This window comes from Aquila chrysaetos, chromosome 24 (genome assembly GCF_900496995.4).
Source record: "Aquila chrysaetos chrysaetos chromosome 24, bAquChr1.4, whole genome shotgun sequence".
Classification (NCBI taxonomy): Eukaryota; Metazoa; Chordata; class Aves; order Accipitriformes; family Accipitridae; genus Aquila; species Aquila chrysaetos.
Window position 1 is genome coordinate 17,195,191 of NC_044027.1, and position 21,239 is coordinate 17,216,429.

The 21,239-nt window shown below is 46.7% G+C and overlaps 2 protein-coding genes across 2 annotated transcripts; one reads left to right on the forward strand and one right to left on the reverse strand.

Annotated features, from left to right (window-relative positions):
• Positions 1-6,290: 6,290 nt before the first annotated feature.
• On the forward strand, positions 6,291-19,303 carry PPP1R26 (protein phosphatase 1 regulatory subunit 26). Its single transcript, XM_030000022.2, has 3 exons — positions 6,291-6,432; positions 9,651-13,763; positions 18,545-19,303. Exons 2-3 carry the CDS (start codon positions 9,712-9,714, stop codon positions 18,591-18,593), a joined length of 4,101 nt encoding a protein of 1,366 aa, XP_029855882.2. The 5' UTR covers positions 6,291-6,432; positions 9,651-9,711; the 3' UTR covers positions 18,594-19,303.
• Positions 18,934-21,155, reverse strand: C24H9orf116 (chromosome 24 C9orf116 homolog). The gene is made up of 3 exons (XM_030000024.2): positions 21,024-21,155; positions 20,867-20,945; positions 18,934-20,637 (listed from the first exon to the last, which is right to left on the reverse strand). Exons 1-3 carry the CDS (start codon positions 21,134-21,136, stop codon positions 20,452-20,454), a joined length of 378 nt encoding a protein of 125 aa, XP_029855884.1. The 5' UTR covers positions 21,137-21,155; the 3' UTR covers positions 18,934-20,451.
• Positions 21,156-21,239: the final 84 nt, after the last annotated feature.

A 21,239-nucleotide genomic window follows, 5' to 3' on the forward strand; every position in this document is an offset into this window, starting at 1 on the left:
ACGCTGCTTCAACCAGCCTGAAACTGCTCCTGGGAGGTCCCTTCACCCTGCAGAGCAGCACGGAGGCTTTTGCTCTGTATGGCTGCTCTGCTGAGGGTGATTTGCTCTGTGCTGGTTTGCTGCAGAAGAACCCAAGTCAAAGGATTGCACGGACTCTCTGGCCCAGCATGTTTTTTCAGTTTGAAGAAAATTCAAAACAGTGGTGAACTTTGATTTGATCCAAAACTCATTTAAGGAAGCATTTTGACCGCTGAAACAAACAGCAGTTGTTTGCAAATCCTTAATCAAAGCCTACTTGCGCAAAGGGCATTTTGCAATTGCGAAGGCGGTGAATGAGACTTGCTGTGCACTGCGGCCCTGGTCCCTGCCTTCCCCGCTGCCTGCCCCAGCGTAACTGGGCAGGCAGGGTCCCGTGGTGGTAGCGTGGACTCAACCCACTCCACAGGCACCTTGGGGACAAGTCGCTCCCTTTGTGCTGCTCTTCCATCGGAGACTTTGAACACCTGCCAGTTGCCCTGTTGTGAATTCACTGCAGAGAGGTTTCGCTTGTTTGCAGCCAAGAGAGTCCACGGATGCTAATAATAGAGTACTCCTTGAAGGTGATCTGAAAAGCTTTCCTACATGTGAAGATGACTTTTAAAAACACTAGCGTAGAGCTAACAAGGGCTGGGACGGTGCTCGGGATGGCTCTGCCGGGAATCAGGAGTTGCTCCACAGAAGTCACCCGGCAGTCCCCTGCCTCACGGGTGGCTGCCAGGGATGCTCCTGAGCAAGCAGCCAGTCAGGAAAGGCGCTCTGTAAAGGCAAGACATGATAATTGCAGATGGACAGGTCCACGGCTGTGCTGGGGCTTCTCAGCAGAAGTGTCGAAGGAGCAGTAATGAGGGGAGCTGGAGCGCAATGTGTTTTCTTTTCCTCCCCCAGCCCCCTAAAGCTCTCAGCAATTGCAGCGCAAAGTCAAAGCAGAATAGTTTGCTTTTGAAATACATAGCGAGTGAAGCATCTCAGTTTCATTACGGCTTTTTTCGTGTAGCTGGGAAGGTATCTATCCCACTGTGCATCTTTGATCTTGCCCTTTAAATAGGCCATTTTAAAGCTCACAGACCCCTTTTCATCACCGTCCACCTTGGCTCATGGCACCTAATGCCTGTGTTTATATCCTGGCTTGTGGCTGAAATCAAAGTGTTGCCGTGGGAAACTCTGCACATGGCTCATTAAAAATAAAAAAAGGACTGACTTTCTGTCTCTGAATGAATCCCCCGTGTGTTCATCAGCGCTCCCAAGCCCTGAGATGCAGGAAATATCTGAGATGTCCCGGCACCTTGCGCTCACGCTGCTGGCATGGCTTGGCACCAACCTTCAACACTCAACTTCGACCGCTCATCCCCAAGAGGATGATGGACGAGGTGGAAAGAGGCCCGTCACTGCTCTGGCAGCTCCTCAGTGACCCTGCAGATCCGTGAGCAGAAGGAAGGAGCTATTGCAATGTGAAGAGCTGACCTGAGGAATGCAATTACACGTGATCTAAAATATAAATGCACTGCAAAACCCTGCAGTATTGGGGCAGGAGTCGCTGCCGGTGAATGCTCAGCCTGAAGCCCCGGGATGAGCTGGCTGTGGCTCTGGAGGAACCGCAGCTGGTAAAGCATGGCCCAAGGCCACCAGAAAGTCCCCGTTTGGTGGCCCAGTGAGCACCACACCACCCAGTCTGCCCTTTCTGGGTAGGACCCACAGGTGAGCGTGCAGCCGGCACCCTAGACAAGCCACACCAGCTCCTGGCTTCTCATACTCTCTTCGAAACCCCAGAAACTGGAGGAGACTGTGCCGATAACAGTCTGACACCTAATGGGCACAAGCAGAATTGTGACAAGAACAGGATCCAGCTGGAAATGTCCTCGTGGGAATACAGACAGCATTGCCTCAGAGCAAAGGCCACAGACCTGGACGGAAAGGGAAGACTTGGGTGAAGAAAACTCTTAAGAGCCCATACGGCATATTTCCGTGTTTGTAAACATGAAAAATCTGTAATTTAACCTAGATAAGAATGAGTTGTATGAAAACTATTAAAAAGTTCTAGGTACAGAATATGAGAGAGGTGCTAGCATTTCCTTTGACATTTTACAGCTCTGTGCTATAGGGTAGCAAGGAAAGGTCAGGGTTGCAATCAAAGCTCTTAGCACTAAATTGTATTTCTCAGGTTGTATTCTTATGCCAGATACACTGGGAGTTGCCACTGAGAAGGAACATCTTCAAAACCAGACAGTTGTGCTCCACAGAGACCTTCAGCTACGTTTTGTATAATGGTCAGTAATGAATGGGAAGTTCACCAGATTTGACTTAAAAACACTAAATGTATTCTGTAACCGTGTCTCTGTGCTGTACTTTCCACTGGATGTGTTTCATGGAGCCAGTGGGTCTCTTCTTAAAAAAATCTGGCATCCAAAGGCAATTTATAGCAACGGTGTCTTCTAAGGCAAGACACGGCAGAGCTTCCCAGGATTGAGCTCCACTGAGAACTGCCCTGAGACCCCCTCCTGCCCTCGGACCTCCTCCTGCCCCAGATGCTGCTTCCCCGGGCAGCATCCAGCCCTGCTGTGAGGAAGCTCACACCAACTCTGCTCCATTCAGAGGGTAAATAGAAATGTTCAATATCCAGCGCTGTTTGCTGGGCATCCCTGTTCCTTTTTTGATAAATTAGATCTTTCTATTATAACTTCAAGGCCTCATGAGTCTCTTTGGCATTTATTAAATAACAACTAAACTCCTCAATTTACCGTGTTACTACATGATCCAGTTGTACTCCATCTAATATGCCACCTGCAATCAGACTGAAGGAGCTGAACAGGGCAGGAGGACGTAGGAGCAGGGCCACCACCGCGACCTGCTGCTCCAAGAGACCTGCTGCCGCCCGGGATGTGCCCAGTGCTCACTGCAGCTCCTAGCATGAGCAAATTCATGCAAGAGGGAAACAAGTGCTCAAGCCCCACCTGAGCCCTGTTTTGAACCAGAGGTAAGAAGCCCGCTTGATTTATTTTGAAGTCAATGCTGGCGCTACTTTTTCCAGAACAGTTTTGAGCCTCCTGAAGCTCAGTGGAGCCACATGATATACGGACCCCAAATACTGACTGAGCTCAGGGTTTAGATTAGACTCCATCCACCTCCTTTCCCGCTGCTTCTTCCACCAAAAACTCAATGGCCACAGCAGGATTTCACTTTTGTGGATTGGTTTTGCCCCAAAACCCAAAGACATGCTTGGGGAATGCAAAACTGCCACCAGCAGAGGAAAGGGTTTGCAGACCCTGAGGCTACCGACTTCCCTCCTGTCCTAGACACAGCTGTGCCCTTGGCCAGCATCGGGTATGACTCATATTCCCAGTGAAACAGCAGCGTGGCAGAAATGCCTGGTGCTTTAACACGGCTCCATGTAGGAACTGTAATTGGCCATGAAGCCACAGGTTACCTGACAACAAGGAGCTGCAAGGTGAGTCCTTTTATTCTTACTGTTTTGGTTTTAATCTTGCCCTTTTTCTTGCTGGGAAAAAAAAAAGTCATCACCTGAGCTCCGGTTTCAGCCTCTGATAACCCACAGCAGCTTTCACCTCTAATGTATCCAGAGCCACCTATAATGAGCGCCTGTTCCTACCCCCTGCAATAAGCTGCAAATGGGATGAGCAGATCCTGAAGTCAGGCAGGATGTTTCATTTTGATAACATGAATGTTTCCCTGCCATTCCAGCCATCCTAACAAGGGGTCCAATTAGTGCTCGTGACTTTGTCATCCGTCCAACGGGGACACAGGGACGGGGACCACTGCTCTCATTTCCGCAAAGATCATGGATCAGGAAGACAAATCATCCCTAATGGGACCTCTGGGAGAGGCTCTGCTCTTCTTTCAAGTCAAAGGCTGCACATGGAGGCAACTTGCTCAGCAGAGCCATAAAATGCCACCTCCACTGGTAAGAGCAGAGCTCTCCAGCACGCAGCCAGCCTCCCCCCTTCCAAGCAACTGCATGTGCACAAAAACATTTATCAGGCTTCTGGCCATAGCTTTGACTTTAATTTTATTTTTAAAAAGCATTCACATGTAAATTGACTTGGCCCGGGAGGATACATGAATACAAGAGCCCTTTCTTTGCTCTGGCGTGGCATTAGGAGGAACATGGTGAAAGGAGCAAAGTTTCCTCACCTCCGGGCTGCAATTCTGCAGCTAAGGAAAAGCAAGTTCATTGTTTCCTTCTGCACACAGATGCTGGCTGTGCTGTTTTCAGCAGTCTTGTTCAAGTGAGCCATTTCAGAATATAAAAGCATATTACATATCCCAGGGACAAGAACACACAGGCGAATGTCTTATTGGCTCTGTTTTATCTATTGTAAGAGCAGGAGATAAATTAATATGAGTCTATAACTGTGTCTAACGGTTTGAAGCACCATCCTGTCCCACATCCCCAGGGTCAGACCTGGTTTGGCAGGTAGAGGACTCCTGGGGAAACAAAAATTTAGAATGTGAGGTTGGAGTCCAGGAAAGGGCACAATTCCTCAGGGCATGAAAATCCATGTGCTCCCCAAAACAAGCATCTCTGGGGTAAAAGCAGGTGGAAATCCGTCCAACAGCACTCGGCATACATCAGCTCCATATCCTGTGATGTGTTGCCACAGAGTGAGCACAAAAACATCTGAAGAGCCTTGCAGCTCAGAGCCGCAGTGTCCGGCACCTGTTCCGCACTGACACCAGAGACAGGGACAGGGCAGATTCAGTCTAGCCGTGCTGCCAGCTCCAGCAGCACCTTCTCTTTCTGCAAGGACAGAACAGATTCACCTTGGAGCCTGGCTAAATTCTCACCAGTGTTCAACACCGCATCAGAAAACTGCCCTCTAACTCTTGAGTTAAACTTCTGAGCTATGATGCAACGTGCTGTCAAAGCTGCGGCAGAAACGGCAACATCAGTCAAGCAAGGTGTCTGGAGCTTTGAATGAAAAGTGAAACAGAAAATGAACAATTGTATGTGATAACACCTTTTAAGGGTAACGGGCCTGATTCTGACATCCACCACATTCTCATGCACTGGCAATAACGCCCCTTATGGCAGAGGAGCCCAGTGGAGTGTGAGCACGGTGCCTCGCCTGCACTGCCACAAGCTGTCACCCCATTTTCACCCTGGGACCCTTCGTACCTGCTGTTCTCCACTGCTGTTCGCTTGACATCTAGCCTGAGCATTTCCCCTGTGATTTTGGCAATACCCAGCCAAAAGGCGCTGGTTTCCTCTGTAGCATCACAGGTGTTCAAGCACCACGGTGGGCGGGGAAATGCACTGGCAAACTGAAAACAGGCAGCACTTTGGGTTAAGGCACCAGGTTTTTGTTTGCCAGAAACTAGGAATGTAAATGCTTGTGAAGATTTACAAACCAAGAGCTATGACTCACTCCACGCTTTTTAGTGAATGAGCAGGTTGAAACGGGCGTCCCGAAAGGATGGATTCTGCAGCTTGGCTCCACTCAGGGAGCGCAGGGCCGGTAGGACACGGCTGCCAGCACATTGTCGGGGAAAGCCTGCTCGCCAGCAAAACAAAGAAACGGAGCGATAAAACTTTTCTGTTTCTCTACACGAAATCTACGACGTCCTGGTAACTCCAGGAGCCAAAGCACCAACCGCTTCAGCTTCTGAAAATCAGGCCTCGGCTCTCTTAGCCTCAGTTCTAGTTTTGCATCCCCAAACTTTGGGTTCGGGACAGTCGGCGACGTGTTTTGCCGACGTTTTGAGTTTTCCCCACGTTTTGAGTTTTCCCCACCTTCGGCAGCCCCCATCGCACCCCGGAGGGGAGCGTGAGGAATTAATTCTCCTCCTGCGCGCTGTACTCGGCTCTTGTCTCAAAAGTAAACGGCGCGAACGCCCGGTAAAGTGCGTTTTCAAAGTCCCTGCCGGGACAGAGCCGGTCAGCATTTGCAGGATCAGGGTTTGGGGCCCAAATCCTGCCCTGGACTCCGCAAAAGGCCCCAGCTCCACAGGACCGGCGGGGTGCCCCTTCCTCCCCGGCGGACCTTCCGCTGTCAATCGTTGAACGGGCTCCAGCCTCCCGCCCCTACCGCTCCGGCTCCCGGGCTCCGGCGGAGCGGCCGCGCCTGCCTTTGTGCCCCGGCGGCGGGGGCCGCCCGGCCCGGCCCGGCTCGTCCCCTCCCCGCCGCTCCCGCGGGCAGAGCCGGCGGCCGCCGAGGGCCGGGCGGTCGCCCCCGCCTCCCCGGCGGAGCCCTGCGGCGCATGCCTCCCGCTCCCCGGGGGCAGGGAAGGAAGCGCCGCCCGCCCCTGCACCAGCGCGGCGGGCAAGCGGCCGCGGCGGAGCGGAGCCCGGCAGGAGCGCCGAGACCGGCCCGGGCGCCGCCACTACCGCAACCCCTTCTCGGCCTTCCCCCCCCCCCCCCCGGCGGCGGTCGGCGGCAGGTGAGCGCCGGGGAGGGGGCGGACGGGGCGGGCAGCGGCGCGGCGGACGGGGCTCCGCCGAGGCTAACGCCGAGGCCCAGGTCCGGGCCCGGCGCGGCCGGCCGAGGGCGGCGGAAGGCGGGAAGGGGGAGCCATGGCGGCCGCGGGCAGGGCCCGGCTGGCCGCGGGCAGCGGGCGGGGCGCCCCGCGGCGGTGGCCCCGCGTACGCCGCCTCCGGGCGTCCCCCCCCCCGGGTGGGTGTCCCCTCAGAGCCCCTCTGCGGGTGCCCCCCGGGTGGGCGTCCCCTCATGTCCCCTCACGGCCCCTCTGCGGGTGCCCTCCGGGTGGGTGTCCCCTCGTGTCCCCTCACGGCCCCCCGGATGGGCGCCCCGCGGGTAGGCGTCCCCTCAGAGCCCCTCTGCGGGCGCCCCCCGGGTGGGTGTCCCCTCACGGCCCCCCAGGTGGGTGCCCCCCGGGTGGGCGTCCCCTCATGTCCCCTCACAGCCCTTCTGCGGGCGTCCCCCGGGTGGGTGTCCCCTCGTGTCCCCTCACGGCCCCCTGGGTGGGTGCCCCCCCGGGTGGGTGTCCCCTCACGGCCCCTCTGCAGGCACCCCGCGGGTGGGTGTCCCCTCACGGCCCCTCTGCAGGCACCCCGCGGGTGGGTGTCCCCTCACGGCCCCTCTGCAGGCACCCCGCGGGTGGGTGTCCCCTCACGGCCCCTCTGCAGGCACCCCGCGGGTGGGTGTCCCCTCATGTCCCCTCACGGCCCCCCGGGTGGGTGTCCCCTCATGTCCCCTCCCACCCTCCGTGGGTGCCCTCGGGTGGGTGCCCCCTCAGAGCCCACACCCCCTGGGTAGGTGCCCCGGCCTGAAGCACTGCTGGGGCGGGAAAGTTCATCCCAGTCCCGTGTAATTCTTGCAGGGCGACTGCAATCCCAGCGTAGGATAACGAAGGCACCTGGCCCTTTCCTGGAAACGGTGGAAATAGGTTAATAGGAAATAAGTTGTTTTTTTTTTTTTTAATGAAGGTGGGAGCTTAAGTGTGTTAATTGCATTTCTTCAGGATAATTAGGTATTCTAATTTCTGTGTTTTTGATCCTTAGCTGCTTATTACAAGGAAAAATGTTTTTGATTTATGTTTGCCCTAGTGAATGCGTTGGAGGCTACTTCAGAAATTGTGTATTCATTCACGTGTTTCTGAAAGTTGGGTTCTGACCCGTGTTGTGTCGGGCTGCTCGTGAAGGGCTTCCCCAGTTAGTTCATGGCCGAATACGCGAACGGTCGGGAGCACTGTGCTTTACTGGTGCGCGTAGAGCAGGAGTCAGTCTAAACTCTCTTCAGTTGACTAAAAGGTGGAAGTTAAAACAGCGTGTGTTGGGTTGCTCCAGGTACCAGCCAGTGAGGAGGGATGTTCTTGATTGCCACACTTAAAATTTTAATTCTGTTGGAATGATGTTTTGAAATTAATTATCACTGAGGAAAAGCAAAACAGAAATGGATGTTTAGAGCTTGGGCTACAATGTATTCTGCTAAGATGTTCTGCGGCAGAGAACCGGCAAACAAAGCGGCAAAAGTGTTATCAGTGGTGTGTTCAGAGCTAACCACTCTGCAGACGTCATGTAAGGCATGTTCAGGCTGACCCTGCCTTGGTCAATAAGGCTTTAAGAATATTCTAGTCTACTAACAAGATGTCAATAAAACTGCTCCCTGAGCACAGGTCCCAGAATAATTTTGACAAAAGCATTTGTCATGTTCTTTGCTGGAGCACCATGCTCTTTTTAAGAGTGATAAAGAATTTTCTTCCCTGGTTGTCTGTTACCTTATTCTCAGTAGAAAATATGCTTACAAGTTTTAAAGAGTTTAGAATCATTAATTCTTTAAAATATTTATTGCCACTGATTAATTTGAAACCAGAACTAGAGAATAATTGACAAGGGCAAGGTCAGAGAGGATTCAGAGGCAGAAGCGTGTCTCTGTAGGTCGGTAGAGTCCAATGCCATGCTGCAGTTGGGGCTCGCTGGGTTTCTGTGGCTTGAAGAACCATGCTACTGCTGTAGTTTTTTGTTGGGGTTGCTGTATGCCTTATGTCAGCCAGGTACTGTTTTGATCCTACCAAGTGATGCTGCAGGTGCAACCATCAGCCCTCTTGGGACTGCATGGAAGTTGTGGATTCTTCGGGGTGTTACCTTGCATTTTCTGGATGGCTTTTTTCACTATTCCACAAAACAGGGCTTCATTCTGTTTGTGTTTTCTACTATAATACAAAGAATAGTTCATAGTCTTTATCCTGCTTTTGCAAACTCCTAAAGATTTGTGTTTACCAAGAGCTTTTATCCTGCAGTGAGGCCAGAATGATTGGTGTCTCAGGGTTATTACTGTATAGTATGTTTCAGAAAGAAATAAGCTTCCTTTCATTCTCTTTGAGCTGCCCGAAGTCCCTCAGTTGTGTGTGCTTAATGCCAGGCCAGAACTGGTAAAAGCTGTCTTGGGCTAGTGTGTGAGTCCAGGCATGCTAACACAGTTACTCTGCTCTTTGATTAAGAGTTGGTTTGTGTTCCACCATCTCAGATCATGGGCAAGCTTGCTTCACATCCGCCCATTATATACCACGTGGACATAGCTAACATTGTTTTTGTTGTAAAACTGAAAAGCTGAGCTATGCGTGGCGGGAGTTCTTTAAAAAGGGCAATTATGCCAAAGGAAACACAGGGAGCAGAATATTTTGCAGGGTTCTCCGCTCCCACCGATTCCACTTTATTATGAAAGACTCCCTTAAAATTGTTCCTTCTCTCTTGCCACAAAGTTCATTGCAAAAATATTCAGGCAACATCAGTGCAGAAGGGGATCGCACACGCCTGTGCACTGAACTATCATCAGAGTGATTCTTTGTGGGTCTTGACAATCCATGGGTATTTAGGAGTGTGCGCAAAAGACAGCATGACCTTCAATGAAAAGGGCAGGAAGAGTTTCGGAAGTGAAGATAATTACCTGAATTGGATTATGGTTGTGCCAGAAAATACTGAAAACCACAAATGATGAGTGCTCTGTCTTGTCCTTAATGGCAGTAGTGACTGATTTACCCGCTAAAGTGATGGTGAGGAGTAACTTTTGTGATTATCTGGCAGAGTAAGTCTGAGCATTAATAATTTACAATTTATGTTGCCAGTATTATTACATGGAACTTCTAGAAGGTAGATGCGTAATAAAAAATATTTTCCTCTCTTTTTGTTGTTGTTGTAGGATGGAAGAGAGACCAGTCTGAAAAACTGTTCCGTTGTGGACTTTGCTGTTGTCTGCTAGAATGTTCCTTATGAATGCTTCTCCTTTGGTAGCTCTTCAGACAAAATGGGAGTCCTTTGGACCAGCAAGGAATTGTAGATACCCCGTTTGCTTCTCTGAATCTGAAGGGGACGTCACTAGAACCTCTGTAAGTGCAAAAGTTCAGATGATCATAAACAACCTGCAAAGTCAAGAGTCTCCCCTGGGTATGAACAATGAGTATGATTGTATTATGCAGAAGAAACAAAAGGGAGAAAAGGGCACTAGTAACAGAGTCGCATCTAGCACCACATTGCTACGGAAGCATCCTCAGTATACCAAGTGTGGGTGCCCTGCTGATTTGGACGACACTGAAGTGGAAGAGAATGTGGGGTTTGGGACTCTCTTGCTCGAGTCTGATAGCGACGATTCTGTTGACCGAGGTATAGAGGAAGCCATTCAAGAGTACTTGAAAGCAAAAAGCAAAAGTGACCAGTCGTTGCAAAGGAATGCAGAGTGTTCTGAGAATATAAGCAGAGACAAAAGGTTTAAGAGAGAATTCTCCCAGAACAAAATGGCTAGTAACCTTCTCCCTGTGAAATTTAAAGCTGAGATGCTCTCTGAAGAGTACCTGACTGACCACCTGGGAATTGGTAAAAGGCTACAGCCTGCTTCCCCTCAGAGCATCAGCAGCGATGACTCTTTTGAACAGAGCATACAAGCTGAAATAGTGCAGTTCTTGAATGAGAAGAAGCAGCAAGAAATTAGTAGATGTGTAATTGGGGAGGATAAAAAAGATTCCCATGTGAGACCTGTCCTAAAATGCAACAAAGAAACAACAAACAAAACAAACTGTGGTGCTATAAAGCAAGGTTGTAATGCGCTCCTCTTGAGACACCATCCCAAGCTACAGAAAACCAGCACGCAGTCCAAGTGTTTGCAGTCTAAAATCCAAGAAGAGCCTAGTGATTTCAGCCAAGTGAACCAAGCGTATCTAGAAATGGCCACTGCCAGCCAGCCCTGGTTAGTGAAGCAAAATGAAGAAAGTGGAGCTAATTACTGGGAGACAAGGGGAGCACTTATCAACGAGAGCATGCACACATCTGACTCAAGTAGCGATGATGGCATTGAAGAAGCCATTCAGCTTTATCAGCTGGAGAAAATCAGGAAGGAGGCAGGTCACACAAAAGACTGTGTCCCTTTGCAGAGGGAACAATTTGATACAAAGGGAATGGCAGACATTTCTGCAAGCCTGACAATTAGCTCAACAAAAAGTGCCTCACCAGAAATCCATAAAAGCCCTGTAAGCAACAAGAGAAAAGAAATTAATTCAAAGTCAACAGAGTTAGAAAGCGCCAGCAGTGAATCTAACAACCTGTTTAAACCACTGAAAAAAGCCAGACATTTTGCACCTCCGGAAAACAAGATTGCTGCTTGTGAGCTCACATTGCAGGCTTCTTGCAGAGCAGACACATCTGCAGAACTCATGTGTGCGGAAGCTATCCTTGATATTTCCAAGACAATCATGCCATCCCAAATGGGAAGTGACAACAAATCACTCACTGCAGACTCCTTCTTTTCTCCCCAGCTTCTCTCATCCTCTCGTTGTGAAAGTGACAGCAGCCTTGTGGACAGTGATGATAGTATAGAGCAAGAAATCAGGGCTTTTTTGGCTCTGAAAGCACAGTCAGGAAACCTTGGAACAAAGCCTCCCAGCCTGTCGCACTCAATCCAGATGCCTTTGCCTTCTGATCAAAACAGCCTCACTGGTACCCTCGAGCCTTCACTTCCCAAAACACTGAAGCTATCACTGAGTCGTAAAAGGAGACTTAAAAGGGAAGACAGAATAGTGAAACAAGGTGCATCAAAAACACCTGAGCAGCTGGAGACAGGACTTTTCCAGCCAGGTAACTATTCAAAATTTCCTGTGCTCCAAGAGGAGTGTGCCCTGAGCAGTCCTGCAGAACTCTGTGATGCTCAAAGGCTCAGTACTAAAGAGACTAGGCAGCAGCAGCTGATGTCTTCCAAACTGTCTGGATCTGATGGCAGATGCGTGGCCTTGGACTCTGTAAACCCTTTTATGCAGGTTCAGAGTAGCGCAAGAAAGCTTATGAAAAATACCATCCAAACTCAAGAGAGGGATGGTTCAGATGATGAGAGCAGTTCTCTGGATAGTGATGAAGACCTTGATAGTGCTATCAAGGACCTTTTACGGTCTAAAAGAAAATTAAAGAAGAAGTCCAAGGACCAGAAATCTCAGTGCAAGAAGAGAGTCAGATTTAGCGAGACAGAAACTCAGCTGCTAGATGAATTTAGTAGCCTCCAACAAAACGAGTGGAAATGTAAAAATCCCATGCTACTGAAAAGCTGCCTCTCAAAACCTAGAAAAGCTGTGAAAGAGAATGCAATCAGAAATCCTCCAGACAACATAAATGTCAAACTTACCAATGAAAAACCAGAAACCATGAAGAACTTAGAGTTTAACTTACAGCTTAAAAAAGGATATAAACCTAAACCAATTTCAAACTCGAATAACCTGCGGGTAGCAAAAAAAAAAAAATGTACTTTCACAGCTGCGTCAGATGCTGATGACAGCAGTTCAGTGGACAGCGATGACAGCATCGAACAAGAAATTAGGAAGTTTTTGGCAGAAAAGGCTAAAGACTCTGCAAGCAATTCAGAGGTACAAAAAGATGATGCAACTCTGGACCTATTGAGAGTGACCAAACAAACTGCTAATAAAGGAAAAGCAAAGCAACAGCCAGTTGAAAATGAGATTGACCTCATGCTGGGTCAGAGTAAAAAGACTGAGGTATCTCAGCAAGCTGATGAGTTGAAGGACTCTCAGAGAACGGAAGGGAAAAGTGCAATGTTACATGGCAGTGGGAAATCTGCTTCCTCTGCAGAGAATGTTAGTCTTCATACTACTGGTCAGTCAAAAGCTAAGCAAGGAGTGGCGGGGGTTAAAGGTGTTGCTAGTGTTGAGTTATCTGGAAACGCAACAGGTAAAAAGGCTGTCCCTAATACAGACCCTGCGCAGAAAATGCTTCCACCTAAAACCAGCAAAAATGGAGGTTGTAAAGTACAAAAAGTAATTAATGCAAAGTCTAGATCTAAAAGAAAGAATACCTTTCACCTAAAAATCTCAAGTAAATTTATTGCAGGTCTAAAATATGCTCGGGACAGGAAGAAATCCATGCTTTTGAACAAAAGGCAGAAAGCGGAGCGTTTGCTTGCCCAGAGCAGTGTGTTAGGAATGGAGGTAGCTTCCCAGGATACAGACGTACTTAACCAGGGAAGAGGAACCCCCTTGCCAAAAGGTGAATTTAGTGGGGAGACTATGACAGCAATAAAAGAATCCAGTTCTTCTCAGAAGCTCACTGTGGAAGTGCCAAGTCCCCGTGTAGCAGAAACATGTGAAAGACAGGAGGCTGCTCCTTTGTATATCAAAGAGGAAGCAGAGGGTTGCAGAAAGGCTGGTACTTCAGGAGATCAGTTGGATTCACACTCGAGTCTCCCCTTGCAGGAACAGAGTGTGGCAGCAGTAAAAGTAGATAAGGTTTGCAGAGGAATATCCAAAGCTGAGAACACACAGATGTGGATCGAGGAAGGAGATATCCACAAAGAGAGCAGGACCGATTCAAATTTAGATCACCCGTGCGCTGAACACAGTATGGCAGTGGTTAAAGCAGATAAAGTTAGCAGAGACACATCTCAGCAGAGTATACATGCATGCAGTAAGGGAGAGGATAACCAGCAGGACAAGAGGCCAGATCCAAGTTTAGGTTGCCCACTGCAGGAGCTAAATGTGACAGCAGTAACAGTAGATAAAACTAGTGGAGGAGCATGTACAGATAACAGTATGCAGATGTGCGTTAAGAAGGAAAATGTTACATGCCAGGACAGTAACAGGCAGGAAGAAATTCAGGTATCCAGCTCCAGTTTGGAAGGAAAAATACCTGTCCTGCAGAATAGGGAAATTGCTTGTGAAGTGGACCAAGGGCAGGAAGTTTTAGACAAAACCTGTGCAAAATTTACTGACGTACCTGCAGGGGACTGCCCAGATTCCCTCTTAAAAAGAAAGGTTTCAGATATGTAAGTACACTTCTTTTTTTACAGTAACAGTCTTTTTGGAAAATAACTATCATTGTAATTACCTTGGTAAAACTTGAGACATGAAAGGATAGACAGTGGGAGAATGCTGATATCTGTATATCATATACACACTAATGTGAAAAATGCTTCTATTTAACAAGGATATCATGGATAAACATACATAGTTTTTCTAGAATTTTGTAAATTATTTAAAGTGCTCTGAGGAAATATTTTTTATAATGATTTTTAGGGCTTGCATTACTACAGGATGCTGTAGTTACTGTAGATAAGATGATACTGGCTAATCACGCTTTAAATTATGAGGCCTCTAATCATATATCAAAAGGAAACCTGTTTGCACACAGAATATATTTGGCAATCTGTTAAGAGATCCTAGGAAAACACAGCATTTGATAGCAATGCTGTGCTTTTGAAGCAGGTTATCTGACATCTGTTCACATTCAAGCTGCCTTAGGACAAGCCTATGTTGTGGTTTTATGCTGGGGTCTCAGTTCTCCCACCCCAAGGGCTGGTGGTCGAGTTCAGTAAGCAGAACTCCAGTGAAGTCAGCAGAGCTGTGGTGCGGAGATCCATGCTTGAAGATACAAATGCAAATTCAGGTAAATAAAGTGGATCAGTCTGTCTGCACGTCCTGTGTAAAGCAATCTCAGCAGCTGCTGAAAGTACCTTCTGAATACCCGAAACCTCCTGCTAGCAGATGATTTCAAGCACAATTGCAGTTCAAGAAAAGTGAAGGAGCGTGTCTGTTCAGACAACATGATTTCTGTGGATTTCGCTAGATTTACGTACTGTTGGGCCTGCAAGGCTGAAACAATTCCTCGTTATTCTCAAGTCTCATTTTGATGCCCTGCAGTTACCCAGAAATGGCTTTTGATTTCCTGAATGAACTTTCTTGAATCGAGTGCCCTTACTTCCCTTTTTCAAAAGTGGTTTCTAAAATGTTACATTTCTGTGAACTTTTATTTTCATTTACAGTTTTTGTGCAATAGAACAAAGCTAGGTTTGCTGTAGGAAGTCCCTAATGTAAAACGCCAAGGATATTTTCAGCACTGTTCTTTCATACTGGTAACGCTTTCTCTGCCTCCATTTCCAGCAGCCAGAATAAAGCAATTTTTCACTACTATCTTTTTATTTGTACTAACTTTAAATGGGATTGAAGTAGCACGTACTTATCACAAAAAAAGTGCCCCCACACTGGTTTCACTGAAAGATCCAAAAAGTGTGAATTTAAGCTGTTGGCTGGTTGTTTTCATTTGTGTATAGTGAAGTCCTTTGAGTAGTTTGTTCTTACATCTTGTCCCTCTGAATTGATCTGATATTCTCTTTATCTAGCCTTCTACAGAACTTCTCTCAGCCAAACTATCACTCAGTATCACTTTGTTTCTCAATCACTTCAGCAGTCTTCCTGGAGGCTGGCCTTAATATTGCAAAATGGAGCAAAAGCAGTCAAGAAAGGATCCAGTATCACGTAGTATCCCCTGGTGTGATTGCGTTTGCAGAATGTTGGCAAACTACGGCGTAGCATAGAGTAGAAAAAGTAACTGTGGCATGTAGAGAAATAAACAACATCCTTTGTGTGTTTGTACTGTTGTGCAGTTACATTTTAAACATGTTTATAGTGGTCACTTGACATTTCTTACTGTCCGGCCACCTTTTTATAGTTCTTGGGTTGGTTGGTTGGTTTGTTTAAAAGATCAGTATGCTAGATCATCTCATTTTTGTGGTAGGATACTTTGGAAAAGTGTTTTTTACTTAGCTCACATGCCTGCAGTCAGTCTACACAGGCATATATTTTTGTCTGCCTTGATTCAGTTGCAGGATTTGGGCCTTTTGTTTGGAATAGGTAAATAGGCTGGTATTTTAAAATAGAAGTTTTCAGAGTACCTTGCTTTAAAAGGATTAAACTGTATACTTAATTTTAATAGAGATGATGGAAGCACTATGTACTGTTTGTATAAAATAAGCTGAATGTTTCTCCTCAAAGTTTTCAGTAAATCAACGTTAAGACTTAAAAGGTGTCTTGTGCCCCTGTCGATGTATCTGTGTTCTCAATATTACTCGTGAACTGATTCGCTGTCAGTTTAGATGCAATTCCGATTACCATGTGCTTTAAATAAAACCTAATTTCAAACAGCACTTTTTTTAAATTGATAAACTTGATTTGTATATAGGAAATGGTGTACATTGATAAGTTTATAATGTTTAATAAATGGGGTTCTGACCACGGACCGTGAAACCAGAGTGCTCCTATGGTTTGTGTCATCATCTTTAGTGAGTAGTATTTTTGTGTTATCTTTTTTTCCCTCTTGACTGTAGTCAGAAGATGTAATGTAATTCATTTGTGCCAGTAACGTTTGTGAGTGAAGGATGTCGCCCTTGCAGACGATCACAGCGTTTGTGTTGGCCGAACCTAGGAACAGGATCTCAGTTCACCTGCTGCTCTTGCTTCTTGTCTCCTACTGTCTTCAGCCACTCGCTGTCTGAGACTGTAATCTCCTATGTGACAATAGCGTGTGATTTCCTTGTGACTGTGAAACAGAATTCAGATCTTTAAAGATGTGTCTGTTTAAAGGAATGTTGTTCTTAATAACAAAAAATTAAGAAGGAGAGTCTACAAAGCACATAGGCAAAAAAAGTTGTGGGTATTCTGGCAGGTGAGAATGGTGCTTGTCATTTTAGCAAAACCCTAACAGCAGTTTTCTTTCCTGGAGTTTGTGGTCAAGAAGCGGAGTCTTTCCTTGAGCTTGCCCCTCTCCATTAGCAGCAAAAGGGTTAGCAAAAGGGGTTCCTTGTTTTTGAGGCAGAGGTTGGCAGGTGAGATCTGTAATTCAGTTGGAAAGCACTCAGTGTATTTCTAAATGGCATCCTCTGTAGTGCAGCTTCTGCAGCCTCCAGGATTAGCTCATGATCCTTTCTGCCCCACTGTCAAAGACTGGTGGTGGAGAGTCTAGGAGCCCTTGATGGTGCAAAGAGAGGATGAATGTGCTTTCTTGCTCACAGGTGACATTGTGACACCCAGCACTGAGGTTCTCCTAGAAGGCAAGGAGATGCTGAGCTAGTCTTCAGGGTGGGAGGGAGGGAAGGAAAACTGTTGTTTTGATATGCAAACCTGCCTGTCACCCTTGGTGTTTCTGTACCAATATGCTGTGGGTATTCCCTTCTACCTCCAAGTCCTTCCAGTTGTCTTTGGTGTCAGCAAGCAATTTTTCCATACTTTGTCCCATGAGAATTGCTGACTTGCCAAGGAGGAGCGAGCACCCACAGGGGATGTAACTTGAATAGTTTAGTGTCAACGAACATGTCTGGAATTGGTGCCACAGCCATAAGGAAAGTGCCATAGCTCTGCTGGCAGTATGGTCATTCTGGGTACAGTTCTCATCACTCATTCAAAAAAGAGAAGTCTGGTGTCTTGGAGGAATAAGAAATCGCTCGTACACATTACGGATTAACAGTTGAACAGCTGAGGAGTAGAAAGATTGTATTGAGTGAGAATAAATTAATGAGCAAGAGTCCCAGGCATGTGGTACCAAGTTTGGGACTGCAGTACAAATCTCTTGAGGTTGAATCTTGATTCATGCAGTACCAAAAGCATTTTTTTTTTTCTTCCTATTGATACCAATCATAACAGGCAGCCAAACGTAGAGCAGGCACGGACTATAGGCCCTTCCTGGCCCTTTTCAGCACTCCAGTAATAGCTCTGGTAAGTGCCCAGAACAAGCTCCTTTTTCCATTATTTCAACCCTCCTGAGGCATTAACTTGATCCTTTATCTATTGCAGTAGATAACACGCATGGAACCATGAACTCAGGTCTGCTCAAGCGTGTAAAGAAGTTACTTTTTTTAATGAGTGCTGGTTTATATTTTTAAAAAATGCACAGTGATTTTTTTTTTTTCTTCTTCAGTCAGAGCACAGAACTTGCTAATTTGGATGTTAAGTTACTGAACTACTCCGTATATTTTATTATGGTTACTTGTTAGTTACAGCATCCTGACTACAATACCAGAATTCTCAGACAACTCTGTGCTCGCTCAGGACTTTGAAAATAGGTGTATTGTTTTATTTTTATCACAGTGACTATTTTTCTGTGCTTCAGGAAGGGCAATCTTCAAGGATCCTCAGGGGACCACAAGGACTACCTTAATTTTTTATAAACAGTTCTTTGCTGCTATTTTAGGAACATGTGTTTCAATGTGTAGCTGCTTTTTATACAAGGAAGGAACACACCATCTCTGCCCCCATTTCGTTTATTAATGTGTATGCTTTTTAATTTTACAAACCTTTAAGAACTGCAGTTTCTCTTGGTTTGATAGTACAGCCTCACATAATTTTATCTGCAAATGTGAAAATCTTGCTTTCAAAATACAGAGTAGAAAGAGACTGTTTCAGGTAGATTCTCTGCAGTAAAATGTGCCATCTTTAGGATGGTATTTTGAATTTGCAGAGTATCTCAGGACACAGTCTATATGAAGGTCATGTAAGGTACGCTGCATGCAAAACTGTTCAAGGGAACTGGTTTTAAGTTCAAGAATAAAACAAAAAGGGAAGAAATTAAGGCAAGGAAGAAAAGAGGTGGGTGTTTTTAGATGAAGTATGAAAACAGGAGGAAAATATGTGACAAAAGCCACTAAATTTCTATTTTTAAGATGCAGTCTTATCCCTAAATTATTCCACCTGCAGCAAAATCTGTGGATAAAAATATATGTAAAATTGTCACAACTGTTTATATTAATTCAGCTCTTGATGTTATTTTTCATTTCAGGAGAAGAGAGGGAAGTTATGAGAAGCTCAAGGTATTGTGTAGAGTCTAATAGAAGAATAACAGTGAATGATAGAGGGTTGCTTATTTATTTTCTTATGTTAAATATTAAAAAAGTTAACTTTTCAGGCCCATTTCTGCTTGGTATATTTACTTGTTCCAATGTATTGGTGTGTTTTCAGCAAAGGTGAATTTAGGCAGCTATTCTTCTGTTTGAGATAACCAAATGCATTGCAGTGAAAACTGGAATTGTTTGGTAAGCATGATTGAAATCTTGGGGGGGAGGCCAGGAACATGTAGCTACGCTGAGGTTTGAATATTTAGAAAAAGCACAAGTACAGGCCTGCTCAGTTTTGGACTTGAGATTTTTGCTTAGTGACATTATTAACTAAACAGAACACCTCTACCTTGCAAGTATGTTTAAATATATCGTCGTCATGCTTCCTGTGCAGTTTATAAGACTATATAAAAATGACACAAACAGGGAATATTTCTAACATGAAGAATATAATTTGCAGGGGTACTTGGACATACTATTACACTCATTTTTTATTTTCTTAGCAAACAGCTAGGATAGTATTATGCTCATTTTAATGTATGCTATCACTATGTTATACCTGTAAGGTAGGACCGTTTCTCATCCGTAAACAGGCAGACTAGTTTCTCTTCAAGACTAGTTTTTAAGCAGTTACTTTACTGTCTAAACGATGCAGTTTCACTGGCTGTGTAACTACAGTTGTTACAATAAAACTTAAGAATACATTTTCTTTTTTATTAGTTGTCTTTATTTGAATAATTTCTTAAAACACGTATTTTTGAGAGGTAAGAGAGATGAACATGTTTTCAACAAGAAATCCAAAGGCTGGAAAACATGCAGTTTGGTTATTCATTAAATAGTACAGAAACAGTTTAGAAATTGTAAATTTTAATACGTGGTACATGAGCCAAGAGTTTAAAGGATCATTAGTGACAGAGAAGAGGTTAAGGGAACATACATATATATGTAATGTGTATTGTTCTAGAGTTTATAACTATATGCTGCCTATAAATCAAGTAAAATGGTTCATATGAGCTATTCAACTGACATTTAATCACATTCAATCTTTATAAATTAAGATACTATTCCTAATAACATTCATTCTGTAAATTAGTTATTTTCATCTGGTACCAAAGTGGCTGTATGTGTTTTTCCCAACAAATGACTGAACTCAGGTTTGATAACACAGTCTTAAACTGCTTTTCCCCCAAAGCTAAATTTGTGACCTTAACTTGGTGGAAGTCCTGTTTAAAAAAACAAAAAAACCCAAAAACATATAACAGTTTGGGTTGGGCAGGGGGGGTATTAGAAATGTACTGCTACCTTTAGCCTGCTAATTTTGTAGCTGTTCATCACATTGTAATAGCAAGCCTTGCATTACCCAGGTGAAAGATTTTTTTTCCCCTCTGTTCAGGAGAAAACTTCTCATGAAATCGTGACTTACATGGTTAATAGTGTGAAGCACGTGTGTTAATCTGCTGCCAGTTAGTGGGCCACATGAATTCTTTTCCTGATGGTCTCTACGGTTTTACTCTCCTCAGTGATAACAACTGCGACATCCCAAGTCTGCGTTCAGGAGAGGTGACCTGAAGCCAAGGGCTCTAACAAGAGTGCCCTGTCCCAGCCTGATGGCACAGGGCACGACTGTAATGGAAACCTGCCTTATTCTTGATGAAATAGCCATTTAGCAGCTACGGTGCAATGGTGTAGTGCCTGCTGTCATGGTTTCAGATGAGGCTTAGCAACAGATTTAGGGTAAGGTCAGTGCCGTTGTTTGCTTGCTCATGGTTTTGTCTGTTTGGTTTTGGTTTTGATCTAGGCAGCCAGCAGTATATCGCAGCGGTCTCGTGCTGTCGTTGGTACTGCTGCAGATCTAACAGTGCGACGGGCCGCTTGGGTTGTAGCTGGGATGGAAGTTGAGGTGGTCGTAAGCGGTGATGAAGTTGTCTGGGCCGGTGACGTGGCTCTTCTCCAGGGAGGTGTTGAGCCCGTTATTTCTGTACATGCCACACTGTGCCAGAGTATTCGAAAACGCGTGCGAAGTGACGTGGAAGGAGGTCTGCGAGAGCAAGAAAAGGGGAGGAAGATGATGTTAAACGCCAACATCGGTAGCACCTGCCACGTGCGGAACTTTCGATGCAACGATGATGGCACTCCATCTTCTCCGGGGGGGTTGTTGCCAGGGGATGGTGCAGAGGCCAAAACTTTGAGGCGCTGTCCCCAAAACCCCCGGCTGAGCCCGGGGGGGGGTGGGGGGGTCCCCTCCATCACCCCACACCCCTACTTACCGGCACCTCGTGCACCGTGGGGGCTTTGCTGCCGTAGGCACGGTTGGCGGTCCGGTACCGGGGGTGAGGCTCCGGCTGCCTGCGGGAAGAGAGCAGAGATGGGACCGGGGGTCCCGGGGCGGGGGGGGGAAAACACCTCCGCGGGGTCCGCGCTCACCCGTAGCCGCGGAAGCAGGCGGGCTGCTGGAAGCGGCCGGGCAGGCCGGGGCTGGTGCGGTAGCAGTCGCTGGTGCGGGGACCGGGGCTGCCCGCCGCCGCCGGGCGGGACATGGGGGACGGGACGGAACGGGACGGGGCCGCTCGTTGCCCGGCGACGTGATGCTGCGGGCGGGCACCGATCGGTCCGCGCACCGAACCCCGTCCCCGCCCCGGG